Genomic DNA, 18,809 nt, shown 5'->3' on the forward strand with positions numbered 1-18,809 from the left:
GGAAAAAAGCACAATATGAGGGCTTGAGAAGTAATAACTTAGATTGGCTGAATTTGAAATTCAAGCCTAGTATCGCTGGACCTCAGCACTCCCTCACATGAGACAGTTTAAATATAGTTCCTAACATGACGCAACAGCTGGTAAAAAGTTTAAAATAAAACTAGCCCACTCAAGTAGAGTCTATGGAAGACACTGAGAGAAGATAAGGCACTAACAAAAATATACTTTTTATTAATTAATGTAATATATTATATTTTATATATGTAATAGTTTGGTAAAATGAAACAAGTGGGCGTTAGTTTTCATATTTCTTATATGATATAGAAGGATTGCTGTATCCTCCAACCATTGCAAAAAACTCCACTACATAACCTCTGGACTTGTGACATCATTGCTAACTTAGACTTCTGCTTAGGTATCTTTACACCCCCCTAACCCCTCCCTCTTCCCTCGCTACCCTATCTTCTTTCTAACATAAGGGCAAAATATTGCACATGGAAACAGATTGTATTGCGCATCATATATCAAATAAGATTACGTACATTTTGCATTTTGTTCCTTCCTTTTAAATCTCCTTTCCAATATCAACTTCCTGTTATCATTCAGCCATCTCAATTTTTTTTTCCATTCACACGTGTCTTTCAATTCTTACTGAGCATCATACTCCCCTACATTCTGGTATTGCCACCACAATAGATTTTATTACATCTGATGTGAACTCATACTGATTTGTTCACTAATAAGTCTCCATATGCATCATTTTATATAAATGTGTTAAAATATACATGCTTTATAAAAATATAAAGTTAATTTTGGCTCAGTTGTGTCTGATAAGATATACTTACATCCTATACTTATTCTTATGTTCTTATTTTGATTGTGATGCCATGAGCATTAGCTCTCAAAACTCTGACTGAAAACCTTCAAGCTATTTCCTATGATAATAACAAGAGTAGAACAGATGGAGGTGAAGATAATCATTACAACAGCTAGCTTAAATGCATAAAATATGCAGCTCAGCTGTGTATTGTAAGAGCACCTGCCAATGTTTCAAGCAAAGAGCAAGCATGTAATGAAAATCATTCTTTATCAACTGCTGTAGGCTTCCACACTTGAGCTGAACTCTTTTTAGCCATAAACTTGGGCTTTGGAGCAGCTACAGTGTTGCCACCTGAGGTGGATTCAGGCCTTGCAGCTGTAGGGAAACTAGGAGCAATATAGCTACTAGGAGGCTGTGGTTGGTAGGGCACTGTGGGAGCTGCCAGGTAGGGAGGGCTATTGGCTGGTTGGTAGGGGACCTGGGGCGCCTGTTGGTAGGGATGGTTTGGAGATTGAGGAGCTTGGGGTTGATAAGCAGCTGGAGGAGCTTGTTGAAACTGTGGGTTATATACTTGCTGGTATGGGCCACCAGGAGCCTGCTGATAGGGATTGGCAGGAGGGTAAGCATTAGCTGGGGCTTGCTGGTAGCGGCCATCATGCATGAGATGTTGAGGGGGCACCCCATAGGGCTGCTGGGGATATGGGGCATTTATTGGTCCAGCCGGCTGGACAGGAGCCATTTGCTCATATTGAATTGGTTGGTTTTGGACAGGGGGGGCAGGAGATGAAGGGTCAGGCTTGGGTGCAGGGGGCTTGGCAGCCTCTGCTGCTGGGCCATAAGTAAAGAGTGAGGAATTGAGTTGATAGGGTTGATGCTTCATGACATCTATAACATTGAGGGGTTTGGGGGCAGGCTTCTCTTTCTCTTTGCCTTTTTTCTTGCCTTTGGCTAAAGGGCTAGATGGAGGGGGCTGCTTTATTGCTGCTGGTGGATAGGAAGGGGAGTGGATGGGATTATATGCCAATGGAGGGGGAGCTCGTACATTGGGGGAATATTTCCACTCATTTGGTAAGGAAGCGGCTGGTGATGTAGGCCGGCTTGCCTTATTTGCTTGCACAGTCTCTGAGTCCACGACAAACTTCTCCATACGGGACTGCCTCTTGGCAAACAGATCAGCTCCTTTCCCTCTGACAGCTGGCATCTCAAAAGCTGAACCAGATGAAGATGGATTTAAGACAGTGGCCATTGGGTTGATAGGTGGTGAAGATCTTCGACCAATGGTATAAGACGTCATTCGCTGTGGGGGAGGTGGAGGGGTCCGGTTATGTAGGGCATTTTGTGGAGGATGCCAAGGTTTTGGAGAAGCTTGAGTCACCCTGGTGTTCACCATTGGAGCTGAAACATTCAGAGGTGTTTGCTGTGACTGTGGAGCCCAAGCATTGACAGGTGTTTGGGGCTGTGCCTGTGCTGGAGACCATGCATTCATTGGTGGCTGTGGTGGAGTCGGTTGATGTGGAGGGGGCTGTTGCCAGTTTGATTGTGGTGTGGACTGGGTTGGAACTGATTGAGCCCAAGGTGGCTGAGGTTGGGCTTGATTCTGCTCTGGGCCCCAGGAATTCATGGGGTGCTGAGCGTGTTCTGGAGGCTGCTGGGCCCATGATGGTTGGGGCTGAACCTGGGCAGGTACTGGCGCCCATGGATTCAAAGGGGCTTGAGGCTGGGCTGGAGGTTGTGCATGGGCTGCTTGGACCCAAGGAGGCTGAGCTTGAGCTTGGGTCTGTGATGGAGGCCATGCATTGATTGGAGGCTGCTGCTGCTGAGGCTGAGGTGATGAGACCCAAGGTGGCTGTGGCTGACCCTGTTCTTGGGCCTGAGGCCATGCTTGTTGTGGAGCCTGATGCTGAGGTTGCTGAACCCATGGCGATTGTGGCTGGGATTCTGGCTGAGCCTGTTGAACCCAAGGCGGTTGTGTTTGGGATTTTTGCTGGGGCTGTTGAATCCATGGTGGTTGAGGCTGAGAGTCTGTTTGTGACTGCTGTGCCCATGGGGACTGGGGCTGCTGTTGCATTGGTTCCTGAGGTTGAGCCCAGGGTGGTTGCACTTGCTGAGGCTGTGGCTGCTCATGATGCTGAGCTAAGTAAGGTGGCTGAACTTGTGGCTGAGACTGTGGTTGCTCTTGAGGCTGGGCCCAGGGTGGCTGAACATGTGCCTGGGACTGTGCTTGCTCTTGCGGATGGCCCCATGATGGCTGAACTTGAGGCTGGACTGGAGGAGGGGCCCAAGAATTCATGGGAGGTTGAGGCTGTGGTTGGGGCTGAGCAGGTTGATGCGTCACCCAAGAAGGCTGTGGTGGGGACTGACTTGGAGCTGGCTCCTGGGGCTGCACTTGGGCTGGATCCCAGGAACTAGTAGATGGCTGCTGTTGTGCTTGTGTTTGTGCTGGGGCCCAGGAACTCACAGGGGCAGGCTCAGGGTGTGGGGGAGAATTAGTGTGACCATTTTCCTCCCAAGCTGTCACTTGCTGGGGCTGTTGTTGTGGCTGAGGCTCTGGCACAGTCCATGTGTGCTGTTCCTCTGGAGGGGTGTTGGCAGGAGCTTCCTGGGGGGCAAGGGGTGGGGGTTGCTCAGGGGCAGGTGCAGGGGTTGGCTCTAGTTCTGGAGCAGGGGTAGTCTCTGCGGTGGGGGCCACAGCAGGTGCGGATACACTATTTTCAGCATGCTGAGGCATGTCCTGGTTGGTCTCTTCAATCTGTGGTGACCAAGGAGGAGAGTTGGGGTTGATCAGAGGCTTTGGGGCCACTGGCGGAGGGGTCTTGTGTTTAACTTTTGGAGACTGGAGGAAATTGCAGGCCTCAGCCCCCAGGCTAAGGTAGTCTTCCTCAGGTCCTGACTCAAAACCCAACTTCTTGTCACTCCTGTTGAGGAGGTTCAGCAGCACTGGGTTAGGTGATACTTTTGGTGCCTCCTTGAATGTGAACATAGGCTTGCCAGTAGTTTTCTTCCTTGTGTCCTGCAAAAGGCCAGTCCTTATCGCAGGTGTAGAAATGCGCTCATCGCGGGAAGCTATCTGCTCTCCTTGGCCCACAGCATCTTGATTGGTCCCACTCACTGCGGGAGAATAGGGGGTAGGCGCCATGTTTTGTACTGAGAAAGGTTTGGCAGTACGGTTACTTAAAGAACTCTGCATTTCATCGGTTTGGTGGTGGACTATGCCATTTATATTTGCAGAATACTGCTGAATTTGCTGTTGTTGCTGATGATACTCTTGCTGCTGATGATATGCTTGCTGTTGTTGATAATGCTGTTGCTCATACTGTTGTTGCTGCTGATACTGTTGTTGGTACTGCTGTTGGTAGTGCTGCTGTTGCTCATAGTACTGTTGTTCTTGGTACTGCTGGTACTGTTGTTGTTGCTGGCTTTGTTGGTGCATATTCACGTCCATGTATGCATGGCCCTCTGTCGTAGCCTGCATGTACGAGCGCTCCTCGATCTTCTTTTCAACCTCCTGCACCCCTTCCACGGGAATCCCCTGGCGTCTTAACTCCTCATGTTCAGCTGCAATCTCATCCATCCTCTGGCGCCGTTGCGCAAACATTAGGGCACCCTTACCCTTGGTCTCAGGCAAACATTCCATTTCTTCCTGGTTGTTCAACTTGCGTTCGATCTCAAGGAGTCCCTTGTCCCAGTTGAAGGTTAGCACACCTTTGCCACCCTGGGCATTAGTGAAGAAATGCTCGTCTAATTCTGAATCACTAGTGGCCACTAGGGTAAATTCAACAGCGTGGGTGTCTTGTTTGTCGTCTTCGTCCTCCTCGTCCTCTTCGTCCTCGTATTCTGGTTCGTTCTCTCCTGTGCCGTAGCTCACAAGTGTGTATTTCTTGGCCCTCTGCCGATGTTTCTTGAACATCAACACCCCCTTGTTGTTGGGGTTGGGCGGAGCAGCCGTGAGAAGGAGAGCAATACGTTTACATTTGGACTTCGCCTCCTTCACCTGCTTCTCAGACAGACTCTCGCTGCGCCTGAGCCCTGTATAGAGAAGAAAAAAAGAAAGATCAGTGCTCAGTATAACAGGTGTTAGAGAGGGGGATCAAAAGGATTGCTTCTCTTGGACTACTTATTTAACTTCACGTGAAGTGATAGATATTAATAGCTTAGGTTGGCATTGAGATCTCCACAAATCATTCAATCTGTTTGGAGCATGTATAGAAAAAAATGTGTAGATTCTTGAAACACCTCAGATATCCATGTCTCCATTAATATCTGTTTCATTTATAGTTTTAAGTTCTTTGATCAATGACTTGATCAATGACTGATGTATTGAACTTAACTTAAAGGAGATATTATTGTTTGCTCACTTTATCTGCATTAATGACATAATTGTAGTAGTTGAAGTTGCTTCAGTTTGACAATGTAGAAAGCTGTGTTCAACATAAGCCCATTTTCATTATAACCTGGGCAAGAAGAAGGAATCATGTTATTATGGAACCCCCAAATTTGATTTTGCTGGCAATTTGAAGACCTTACAAATAACAAAGAATGTACAATAATTATCGTAACAGATGGCAAAACAAAGTTGCAATTTAGTTTCAGTACACCATTTAACTTCTTTTTAAAATAAGTTTCTTAAATAAATCAAATGGATGTTCACACTAGAGAAGGCAGCAGAGTTGTCAACAATACATTCAAATATGACAATAAACCATTGATACTATAAGCAGTTGAACTGATACCAACACACAGCAAATATAATTATAATAATATAATTAAGATATCATTTGAGTATATAATAGTACAAAATGAATTCATTAATTAATTTGAGAAACATTGCATTCCTTATAGTCCATAAGAAATTCAGCCAAAAAACAGATTTATCTAGATTTAAACAAAAAAATTTAAGTGGTTTGCAGATCTGCTTATCCACATCTGTGATTGTATTACTTCAGATTTGCTCATTCAATTGAACATGCAACAACAACAACCCATAAAGCAATTATCAAATTCTCTGAACCATGTCTAACATCCTCATTTGTTCTCAGATAATACACTATATTAAAACAGCTGTGTCTGTTCACCCCCATAATGTAGCCTGTAGTAGGAAATGGGAGAGATTAAAAATAGCCTGAAGGCAATACATTCACCAGCACCAGGAACATCTTTACCAGTCCTTATCTGTAAGTTCACAAGCTGTCCACTTAAAACCCTATGGTCCTCTTGAATCTGTCACATTCGCTGACACCTAAGGCCAAGCCAATGACAGACATCATGCCACAAACACTCTCTCACGGCCCGACCCACCAATCGATGCAAAGCTGTAAAAAAATAACAAGTACCCTTACATTTTTATATTCCTGTAAGACTAACCTGAAGGTAGAGGAGACAGCGGGAGTGAGCAGCGGACTCACTTTTTTAGCTCAGTTAAGGCACCCAGTTTGAAAGGATCAGGTAACGGGCTGGGGGAGCACATGCTGGTGTCTGTCAAATGGTCACTTCTGCAGGCATCATCAGCGTGTTGCTGTTATATTTATGTCTCCTACACAGCTCAGAGGAATGCCTCAGTAATCGTGGAAGCCATATTCTCATCAAGCCTCTACAGATGGATTGTTTGAGACTTATCAAAAAGGGTAGCAGCTTCACTCATAGGAACAATATAAAGGCTTTATTTTATTTCCCATTTCCTTTTGACACCTTGTTTTTTGTCCTAATTCAGCCTTTGTCGACTGCCACCATCCATTCTGTGCTGTGCTTGCCTACTACCAATTTGATTATATTGTGATTCACGTTAGAACAGGACGTATCTGCTTTCACACAAAGCAATGAACACCCTCCCCCAACTGCAGTAAGAGAGATGTTTTACTATTTTGAGGCTCCGTTTTAGCGCACACACTGGCTTTGGAATGCACACATGTTGACAAACGCAATTTAGTGCTGACCTATGCCTATTAGGTTGCAGAATCCCCCTTTAAGAATAGATTACTCATACTCACACTCACACATACACACACACATACACATGTGATGTGCACCAATATTCTGCAGCATGGTACAAATGGAAAAGGTGCGTTGTACTTACTGGCGTGCCTTGCCCGGTGCTTGTTGGGTTTGCCTGGATCCCCCTCAGAATCCGAGTCCCGCTCCTCTGCCGGTGCTGCCTCCTCTGAGGGAATTCCAAATGAGACAGTAAAACACTGAGGAGCTCCCTCGCTCTGCCCTCCTCGTTCTTCTCCTTCCCCTTGGGATCCAACACTTCCACTGGCCCTGGGGCCACCCACAGTCAGAATGCCCCTCCCAGCTCCTGTGCTTGATGTTGCTGGTTGCTGCAGAGTGACCTCCACCTGCCCCAGCACTGAAGGGGACCCGAGCACCACTCCATGCTGGCTAAGCGGCTCTCTGACTGAGCATGGAACATAGAGTGAATGGGTGTTGGTGTGGACAGTCTCGGAGGCCTCTCTGTTTGAGAATAACCCCTCGATCCCACGAGCGCTCCCAAGAGAGGTGCAGCCTATATCCTCCAGGGTTTGCTCAGAGAGGGACACCTGGAGCTCCACCACGGCCCCAGGGGAGAAGCTCCGCCGTGCTCCCTCATCTTTTTCCTGGTAAAGAGGCTCCAGGCCTCTGGGATCACCAGATGTGGGCACTCGTAGTTGGGCGCAGAGCAGCTGGGGTCCCTTGGGCAACTCCGTGTCGCTTTCCACCTCCCCATAACAGGCCTCGTCCTGGGACTCGGATATGTAGAGCTCCCTAGGGCCTTGGGACCTGTGGTTAGAGGACAAGATGTGGAGGGTGGTGCTCTCCAAAGCCTCGGCGGAAGATGCCCTCTCACCACAGTATGTCCCCTCTGATTCAAAGTCTCCAGGGGCGATGGAGCAGTATCTTTTAGAGGAGAGGGGGAGAACAGGGATGAGTAAGTGGGGTAACTTTCTTAGTCTAATGACCAATCTTGATCATTAAAATTATTTAAAACTGAAGAACTCAATCTGCAAATTAAAGACAGTGCAACTTCTCTTTGCTTATATTTGCTTGATTTTCGCCCTAAATGGGGCTTGGATGGAATGTTTTGTGTCTGCGTCTGGATGGAAGTGGCAAGTTATTGACTGCTAATGAGTGGTATGTAAACATCTTGCAACTAATACAATTCCTATATTTTCCTAATGCTACAAGCAACCTTCAGATTTGTACAGAATGGGCCTTTAAAACATCAGAGTTTATGTCAATATGTTGGTCTATTTTGACTTGCATATAAAAGAAAGAGAAAGAAGAAACAAAGAGATGATATCTTCTTTTTGTTGTTTTGATAATTAGTTTACAATAGATTTTAATATAAAATACATAGTGAGGGATGGAGCCACTGGATTGTCAAATAAGGCCTATCTCATCTCCCAGTCCTCAAGTGGTCAAAGTAATCAAGCAAATTCAATCTTCATGCGTCAAGTTAAATGACTACACCGAAGCACTGAAGTGGAAAGTAATCACATTTCAACGTGGCTCCGCTTAATTTCCTCTTTCAAGGTCACCAAGGAATTGAAAAACAGAATGCCATTATCTGTGAACACAATTATTGAATTGAAGTCAATTAGACTTCAGTGACCAGTCCTTTTCTCCAAAGGGGAAGGAGTGACATGTCCTAAAACATTCTGATAGCCGCAAGCTGAGGTTGTGTGCTCCGTGATACTGCAAGAGAAGAGATACTCCCATCATGCAGTTACACATTCAGTCTGACTAAGCATATCTGTAGTCTAATATGTGCTATAGTCATAGAGAATGTACTTTACGAAAAACTATATAAAGAACTAGATCCAACTTGATTTGTAGCAATCTGCATTCAAAACAACCATGTGCCCTACTGCCCTAAATATTGCTTTTAATATGGGCATGTGAAGGCATATGCGGCAACATTTGAGGACATGCCACCCTGATACTGAGACTTGCAATTCCCCCACGAGTAATGGTTGAGCAGCTGCTTGTCGATCTGTAGCACTTGGTTTTACACAGGCCAAGCCAGTTGGAAGGTCAACGCGACTGGCACACATTCACTGGCTCACACACACACACACACACACACACACCCACACACACACACACACACACACACACACAGGTCATAAAACAACATACTATCTAAATGCTAATACAGTGTTGCTGTAATCTTTTTGCCTGTTGTGTACAACATGGACCTTGTACTGTGGCCCAGATGGAGTTCATCACAGACAGATACTACAGAGTGAGTCACAGAATTGCCACCATAGGTTTATTTTATCTTAAAAACCACTATATTCCCTATACTATGGCCACATCTTATTATTCTGGTGTGAAACAAACATTTTCAAACATGATGTTGTTTTTGACAGTGAAGCACACATTTTCTTTAGTGCTGTCTGCACCAATGTTAATCCCCATAAATGATCTTAGCTAATAGCTGATATGTGATGCTACCTTTTGACAAGTAGCTGCAGGCAGTCAGTCGATGTGTCGATGAGAGCAAAGGCTTGTGAGAGGGTGAGATCAGCACATGGCTCTCCGTTGACTGACACCACCTCATCACCATCCCGAACTCCAGCCAGGAAGGCACGGCCGCCCTCCTCTACCTGTGGATCACAACAGCACAGTAAGAGGATAGAAGAGACTAGATGGGACTTGACTAAACTAGAGGAGAGGAGAGGAGAGGAGAGGAGAGGAGTCAAAATGAGACGAGAATATAATAGAATGGAATAGAACAGAACAGAACAGAATCAGAATCAGAATCAGTTTTATTGTCCCTTAGGTCACATAAAACATAAAACAACACAAAATGATAAAAAGAAGTAAAAGTAGAAATTTGCCTTAAGACGTCGTAAATTAGAAGTATGTACAAGTATAAGTAGTTTAAGTATAAGTGTATAAAAAGAGTGGTATATAAAAGAAAAAACTATAAATAGAAACTTAAGAAACAGGACTCTTATCTATACAATATGCACATGGTTCTGTTGGAACCTGACTACTAACTGGAATGGTTATGACTTGACTATCAGTCATGTTGCTACAGTACTTATTGTAGGTATAGTATTACTTGCCAACTAGATATCAAACTTGGGTCAGTAATAAAACCTGAGATGCTGCTATAGCTGCGCTAAGCCCACACATTAGCTTGAGATTTAACATTACATTTAACACTCAGATAAAGTTACTGCCTCCTCCCTTTGCTATAGCTCTAAAGCTGTTGACAAAAAAAGCTCATTTCAATAAAATGTTTACATTTTCCACACAAGATCTCGTCCCCAGTTAGGATGGAATCTTCCATAACACATTGTGGTGGTTAAATATTGCATCTCTCCTGTATTGCACAAATGTCCACATCTTAACAGTCAGCCATATCAAATTCTGGGTCAGAATCCATTATCTCTATAGGTTAACTCTTCCCCAGTGAGGTCAGAGCAGCATCATCTACTCAGTGTCCACAACAGGTGGTGACCCAAAAACATAAATGCACTATCTCAGACTCCTCACATAAAGAATTGGAATAGCTGCGCAGGGGGGATGTCCCAAGTGTGAGAGTTACCCCTGACCTTCATACACAGCTCAGCTATGACAGTGATGCTAAATACAGCAAGACAAAATAAGGCATCTCTGAAATGTTGTCTGTCGGGTCAGCACCACAAGTCCAATTTCAATCGTAAAAGTAAGAGAAGCATGCATTATTTCAGCTTAACAATAGGGCCAAATAATGCATTATGCATTCTTGTGAGAATAATATAAGAAAACTCTAGTTCTAAGTGTGGCATAAATTCAAGAAAAGCATTTCCAAACCAGTCAGCCTACAAATAATGATAGTGTTCTTTGAGTAAAACAGCCCATCCCTGTAAATCCACAGTGGTTTATGTTTAGCACCAAGCCAGCTGCTATGTGGAAGGCCTCTACAGATAAAATGCGGCTTCCTAGGAATGCCAAATGGGCACTCCGCATCAAGGTGTATTAAATCCAAGCCAGGCAATGGATGATAATTATGTTTGCGGAGGGGAATAGTTCAACGTGAAGACTGAGTTCTAAGTTAACAAAATAAAAACACATTTTCAGACTGGATTATTAATATTACAGAGACATAAAATGATGAACTTCAGGTAATGGATTCCCCCCCCCCAAATGAATACATAACATTTTGGAAATGAAGTCTTCATTTATTTCTATTCCTATGGCAATCTAAGAAAGATTTGAGAATTGCTAGTTCAGGCACAATATAAGCTCAGCACACAAGTGGATCAGGATCTGTGGAATGTAAATAGTTATTACCCCGCATTCACACTGCAAGCAACACCATCAACAAGTCACAGCAGAGTCAATTCTCACTGTAATGTCCAGTCAGTGACATGGAAAAAGTAAGGCATTGCTAACCAAGGCTTGGTGTGCCATAATAAAAATGGTAATTCTATGCTTTATTGTAACTGCGCTGCATATTATGGTGGCAGGCTTGCTGTATGCAGACACATTTAAAGGGCACCTCTCTACACAGCTAAACTAATGGCTTATGCTTTCGTTCTCTTGTAATTGGTTCCTGAGGCCTATAAAATGGTTCATTAATAAGAGAATTTAATAAGGAGAAACATGCCATAAATTTGGCACAAAAGGCCGCTTATACAGCTAGAGGGATAAACTATTACTTCACTACCTTGCAATTAGGGGATATGCGCTCAGGAAATGTGTCAAGATATGTTGCCAATACTGCAAATTGAAAATGGCTTAGAAAGGACATTTGTTGCTCAGCTGATTTCTCAACATTGTGGACCAGTTCAAAATGTGCAATGCCTTAATGACAAGTCATTAATCTTAATCAAAGTCCCAGCTAATTCTCTCAAAGGACTCACTAAACGCTAATGTTTATGATACAGTGGAGTCAATACACGATAATCTCAGTGTCCATTTCTATACTTGTATGAAACTGCAGACGAATGACTGGCAGTAGTCTCATGACCGGCTATTTTGCTGTCTGTCATGCTGATCATGCCCCCTAGCTGCCATGACAGCACTCTCCTAAAGGTAAATTTATGTTGTCACGCAACACTAAAATAAAACAGTCTCGCCGGCTCATACATTGGCTGTATTTATAAAGTTGTTGTTACCCAAATGGACCCCCTGGCAGACAGCAAGACACATAAATCATGTAAAAAGCTGTCCTTCCAAACTCAACATTTGGGCATTTCTAAACAGGCAATTACGGTGATCATTCCCCAAGGAAATCCCCATCTCCATGACTATTTCAACAACACAACACTCAGCTGTCTGAGAGGCAAACTGAAAATAACACTTTCCCATGCCTTGCTGGATTCTCATAAAAGGCAGTCATACGAATAAAAACAAGATCAAATTGGTGAAATTTTTACAGGACCATATATAGGAGAATAAAACACTGAAGGATGCCTTCTCTTTTGTTTTTTTTCAGAGAATTATTGGCACAACTTCAAGCACTGTAATGACTGTGCAATGTTCCAGTTGAAAGTAGGATAAATGGCATCATTTCACCATGAAATGTACAACTCTTAAATATCATTTACATTTAGGAATTTGACACAAATATTAATGACTAATCAGTATTTCTTCTTATTCCATGGCACTATCTCCATGGACACACAATTACAGATACTTGCAGTATAACAGCTTTGTCACTAGATGGCGATGCATGGCCATTGTAGAATAAAGAATAATGGCTATATCCTTTTTTGCCATTGCAGGGCAGAAGAGAGAAACCCTGTATGAGAATAGCAATATGGAGGGGAAGAGAGTGCTTTTTATCTCAAAAAAATGCAAAAATATTTCATACACCAATGAGAATTACAGATACCAATTCAGAAATTCAAGTACTACACTGAAATCATATTTTAAGTCATCTAAAGAAAACAAAAATTCGTCTCTCTCTCTGTTAGTTTTGATACTTGTCACTGCTTTTGTTTCATTACCAATTATTCAGTACCAGTTGCAAAATGGAATTGTACTTTTTACTAACACAATAGACATAGAGCAAAGAGCACTACCTTATCAGTTTATTGAGCGCAGGACCTCAAACATATAGGCCTAAGTCTAATATAAGCAACATCCTGGGCAATAAAATGAGGCTGCTTTGCCGTATATACAAAAATATTTTATGAGTTACTTTATGGAGCTGGTAACTTTCAGATAAAAACCCTTTGACTCCATCGCTGGGTTTTTAAGAGTTGAGTGTGTGCAAACAGGCCGTATAAGGCCTCCTGTGTGCCTGTGTATTTGGACTCACACCTCTCTGCGGGGAACAAGGTTTGTCTGGACCACCACAGTCACCACTCATCCTCCAAAAAAGGAGGGGAAACCTCTCTCGTCCGCTCCCCCTCCGAACACAAAGATACACAGATAGTCAGGCAGTGTTCAAGGGAGGCAGACACCACCTGTAGTGTCTAAATACTACTTGTCATACGCTGCTTGTAAAGGGATAGTCTGCAGTGAGTGTGCTACTTCTTTGTTTAATCAAGACTGTAAGTAAGATGGTGGAAATGATAACATACATAGGTGCCAGACAAGAGAAGAAAGCCAAACAGTGTTTGTCAGTCTTTTCAAATACAAGGCCGCTTTAAAAACAATTTTTCACCATTACATTGAACATCAGAATTTACTCGACTCTGGGACTACAATCAGATATCATGTCATGATCGGTGGGGCCACAATTAGACAAAATTTTACGCTCATGCTATGCTGGGCTGCCCATTTCCAAATGACCAACTTTAACCTGCAATGGGCTTAAACACAACACAAAATCACAGGAAATACAGACGTGTATAATGAGCTCACACAGCCCCCAGCGGTTCCTGCCCTTCGCAGCTTTAAGCAATTATGTTTTAAAATTTCAGGCAAACATTTTCCAGCTGCCTTACAGGTAGCAGCCACACTGTGTGGGGCGGGAAAGCTACATTCACTCTCTTCTTTCCTCTGTTTTCCCAGCTTAATGCATTTCCAGCCAGGAACATTGCAGCTCATTCATATAGCATATAGCATACTCATTAAAATAAAAATATTATGTTGTGGGAGTATTGTCTGATTTGTTAAAATAATGTGGACTAGAAAAGGAGGGGGAAAATAAAGCAGGCATGAACTGAGGTCATGCTTCCTCACAGAACCAGGATGCTGATGTTTTGCTGAAATACACAATGCCAAAGCTTCATTAAGGAGTGGGAGCTATGGAGCACTTTGTTTACTCCGGGAATACTGCATTGAATGAATGAGGCGATGGCATTTTGCTGATTGCATGGCTTAATAGGGTTCCTGCGGTGCACTATTAGGACTGAAGCAGCAGCAACAAGAGCCCTCTTTGCTCTGCAAAGGGCAAGATAACCCTGCTAAAAATGGCTTCTGTGTTCAAGCTATGAATATAATTTAATAGAATGTGAATATGATTTGGCTTATTTCATAACGGCTGCGCTTTTATTCTGTGTGTAGATCCTGACAGTACTCCAAAGAGATAACATACACTTAGTTATTCAGTATTCCATAACTGATGTGATGCATGTTGACATATCTCATACCAAGATGACATACCATAGTAATTGGGAGGGCAAAATGTCTCTGTTCGGGATGGTAGGATTCAAGCACTTTCTTCATGGGAATATCTGTTGAGAACTAGTATGGGTAACATCAGAATGTCTTTACACTTTTGTTAAGACAAACATCAAACACTGAAACAGTATATACCATTACCATGGATCAGATGATGTATCAAGTGGGAACACAACACAAAATGTCTAGATCTAGTTCATCCTAACTTTCCCATCCCAGCCAGGCTTAAAAAAAATGATACTCGAGACTCTTTTAGACGATTCTGATAAGCTTTTTTTTAAAGGTGTGCTCCCAAGACTGGTAAAATTTTGTATTGTGTAGTTTCTGTACCTTTAAAAATGAAGTGAGTCATGACTTCATCAACTTTGTACTCTGGCCAGGACTCCAAATAAGAAGAAAAAACAACTTCCCTTATATGGAAACAACCCTTTGAGAGTGGATACCCCATGCTCTCGCACTGTACCGCCTGTCACTGCACTGAGCGATCACTTTCCCTCAGGAAACAAAACCCAGTTTCCACTAAATTCAACAGAAGCTTCAAAAAAAACATCATCTTATCAGACACGGGAGAGCCTCTGTAGCTGAGGAGTATTTCTCATGATCTTGGTATGTTTGCGTTTTCAACTTTCAACTAACAGTCCTGGCTTTCCCCTCCTTCCCACAAGAGGAGTTTTCGAGGTGTGTTTACAGTTATGCCTTCCAGATGAGGTGGGCTCAAACCCCCAAGATGTCCAAAACTGAGGCACACACTTGCAAGATGACTCATATGCAGCTACTTCGCTTTTATAGGCAAATATTGGAGTGCTAAGCATTCACAAGACTCTTATATAACATATAAGCAGACTTTCATCCCTCCTGGAGCTGTAAGGTTAGGAAACTCTAAACACCACATTTCTGTTTGAATTAAAAATAAAGTTTCAAAATGGAAACTCTAAACTAATCAGCACAGTTAGGTATGGAGTTAGAAGCAGGGTGCACTTCCAGTTTCATGTATTTCATGCCTCTTTCACAGATGCTTTGCTTAAAACAAAAAAGCCCATTTTTGCTGTCCGATGTGAATTAAAGCTAGATTTGTTGGCTCTGCATTTTTTGGAGGGTGTGTTGACTCATGCTCACCTATTTTCCCATGCACTGTACAAGGCTTTGTGTTAGACTCCCCTCAACTCCAAAATATAATGAAACTATAATAGCATAGCAAACAATTTAAGGTCATTCAATATTTGTTTAAATGGAACCTATAAGCTTAAAATGCTACAGGTTTAGCTTTTGTCTGCAAATATTGATTTTGGCTTACATACCTAATTTTGTCTCGATATTCCTTTATCTATCTTTATGAATTGATTATTTTTAGATGTATTTGAATACAACTACTACACCTATACAGCAAACAACTTCACTAGAGAGCTATAAAGGTACAGTGGCATGGTAACTTTCTGTGTTTGTCCAGAGAAACAGAGGGACTGCTTTAATTCTGGTCTAAGCCACTCACCAAATGCCAGGACTTAAAGTAGCTCAGTGATTTCTCTTACTCTCTCAGTATCAACCAGCCAGACTTTTATGAGCTTCCTTGAGGCCTCAACGGCTGTGCAGACAATCATTCCATTTGACGAGACTACTTCACACCAGCAAATGTGAAAATAACATCTACATTCATACAATATCAAAATAAAAGTCACAAATGTTGAGTGTTTGAAACACAGGTTAAGCTCATGTCGTTAAGATATATTGATGCTTTCGGGCTCTCGAAAGCTTTCGTCTGGTCGAGCTTTGATGTCACTGGAATGCGGTGTAAGAAAAACATTTACACGGTCACTATGCGGACGACAAGTTGATGACAGATTTGTACAATCTGACGACTTGTGAACATCCGTTACAATGCCATATTTAGAGTCGGCGCTACACTTATGCAATTCAAAGTAATGCCACCTGGTTTCACTCAACAAAATATTTACCTCTAATCATCTGTGTTTCTGCATCACTTCGTGAAGAAAGAGGGAGAGAATGACAACAATTTCATTTTAGCATTTTGCACATTTGACACCAGATTTAGGCCTATGCATTTAGAGATGATTGTGAATCTGACAAGATTGAGTTTATAAGAGCCAAACTGCAATAAACCTAAATTTAATACTGAATCTACCTGAAGCTAGTTTGATTCTATTTTAGGATCCACCCACTTACACAAAGACTCATTCAATACACTAGTTCATCACTGTGTTGAAGCATTACTTCAGTTCCGTGGGTTCTGCAAAACCTGGTGACATTATGTATGTAAATATAAAGCAGCTGTTACCCAGAAGATAAGGTATAATAACAATTGTACAGTGCATGAAATGAATGTACACTTGCAGCTTTTGAAAGCAAATAGGAATCTGCAGTGTATTTGCCAGATCTATTCGCCAGATCTAATCAAAGTTTGTGTGTGTGTGTGTGTGTGTGTGTGTGTGTGTATCCAGCTTGTGAGAACTGAAAAATAGCATAACTATAAAGATGTCATGGTGATCAATGAATGAATGAACAGTGAGTTGAGAGTATTGAATATATTCACTCCTAGGCATCAAAGACCCCCACCTGACTAGCTAGCTTTACCGTTACCAGTGAGGCTGTGAAAGTGAATGGAAGATAGAAAGCAACGGAGTTGATTAGTGAGACTCTTAATAATAAAAGTAATAAAGTAACATAATAAAAACCTCTATGGCATTAAGTCATATAGAGTTATATGGCAACAAGTCAAAAGCTATTTCAAAGCAATACAAATGGATTATATTGCCTGCATTAGAGATGAGTGATGACACATGGGACAATAACATGCAAATATAAACCATGAATAAATATTGTGTCTCAACAGTACTGACAATACTATCTATATACACTGCCTCAAAATGTTGCTCCTGTATTATTGCCTTTGTATTTACAGTGATGCGTGCCAGTAGTGCAGCACTGTGTAAGGACAAATGACATGATCTACTGCCATGTATGATGTATTACTACACTATCTGGCATGAATTAACAAATGGTTGTATGACTAAACATATTTAGCAGAACTTAATATTTGTCTCACTTCATTTCTGTTGCTCATTCGAATGATCTTTTAAAGTAATATCTACATAGCAGGCTTATATCTAAATTTTAGGTCAACCTTTTAATGCCTTTCATGTTTGTTTAGCGTGGCATTCCCGCATGACCCCTGCAGATACCTTCCAGTCGGGTATAGGCTACTCCTCTGCATATTGCTTCGCTTTCTTGCTGAAAGTCTTGGTGAGTGATAACAGATCACACTGCCCTCAGTCTCACACTCTCTCCTGGCCTTGACCATATAAGGGTCCCTAGGAATCTTGCACCAAAACAGAGCCGACGCGCACAAAAATGCAGGGACACGCACTGTTCCAAATAAACTCTCTCCCACCAGAGTTTGTTCAACTCTGTCTTCTTTACTGGGAATTACTCAAAAAAAAAAAAAAAACAACCATCATAAATGATAGCCAAGAGTGTAGGCTGTAAGCCAAATAGACGTTCTCTTTGTTATAGCAGGAGGCGTATATCCAAAATGGCATTGGTAAAACTCAGTTTCATTATTGATAACATCAGTATAGTGAAAGTCCAAGAATCTCAAGATGCATTATCAATAAAAGTCTGGCATGATCCTAATAAAATAAACTTACTTTAAGAGATGTTTTCGTGTGCAAAAAGTTGAAGTGAACAAATTGTTGACAACACCTAACGCAAAGACTAAAACATAGATAGATAGATAGATAGATAGATAGATAGATAGATAGATAGATAGATAGATAGATAGATAGATAAATAGATAGATAGATAGATAGATAGATACTCAGCAAGTTACCTGGAAAACCTGGAAAGGTCTGTAGGTGTCCTCCTCTCCCTCACGCAGAGTGAATCCCCAGGGCGCACCACCGCGCAGCGTCACGCAGATGTAATCCCCGGTGCCCATGCTGCGCACAGCTGCTCAGCCAAGCCTCCGCAGCGCTATCATCAAGCTGTCATCCAGACCAACGGCACTTTACAAAACCAAGACCAGCACCCCGCTGTATAATCCCCATCATCTGAGTTATCCCGAGTCCAGCCCGCTCAGCAACGTCACGGCGTTCGGACCCGCCTGCGTGCGTTGCATCCAACTGGTGGTTTGTTCTGGTGAGCTCCTGAGACTTGTTGCATGCAGGGTCGGAGCAATAAAGACATGATAGTTGTCCCATTAGAGAGTTTTTGAGAGATTTTCTTATATTCTGTAACTAAAATATAAACATGCCATCCGAAAAAAGAACTCTATGCAATTATAAATCTTAGGACAGGTCTACTAGCCTATATAAATATTACTTGAAAACTTGAAAAAAAAGTGCAGCTTCTCTAGATAAAATATGACGTAATCCTATAGAAATACCAGACGACGTATCTTTCATAAAGTACAATAAGGTTTCTATAATCT

At 42.4% G+C, this 18,809-nt stretch overlaps 1 protein-coding gene across 1 annotated transcript; it reads right to left on the reverse strand.

The window, feature by feature from the left end:
• Nucleotides 1–1,079: 1,079 nt before the first annotated feature.
• On the reverse strand, nucleotides 1,080–18,317 carry synpo2a (synaptopodin 2a). Its single transcript, XM_071895337.2, has 4 exons — nucleotides 18,210–18,317; nucleotides 9,251–9,402; nucleotides 6,891–7,690; nucleotides 1,080–4,846 (listed from the first exon to the last, which is right to left on the reverse strand). Exons 1-4 carry the CDS (start codon nucleotides 18,315–18,317, stop codon nucleotides 1,080–1,082), a joined length of 4,827 nt encoding a protein of 1,608 aa, XP_071751438.2.
• Nucleotides 18,318–18,809: the final 492 nt, after the last annotated feature.

Source organism: Centroberyx gerrardi, chromosome 23, assembly GCF_048128805.1.
Source record: "Centroberyx gerrardi isolate f3 chromosome 23, fCenGer3.hap1.cur.20231027, whole genome shotgun sequence".
Classification (NCBI taxonomy): domain Eukaryota; kingdom Metazoa; phylum Chordata; class Actinopteri; order Beryciformes; family Berycidae; genus Centroberyx; species Centroberyx gerrardi.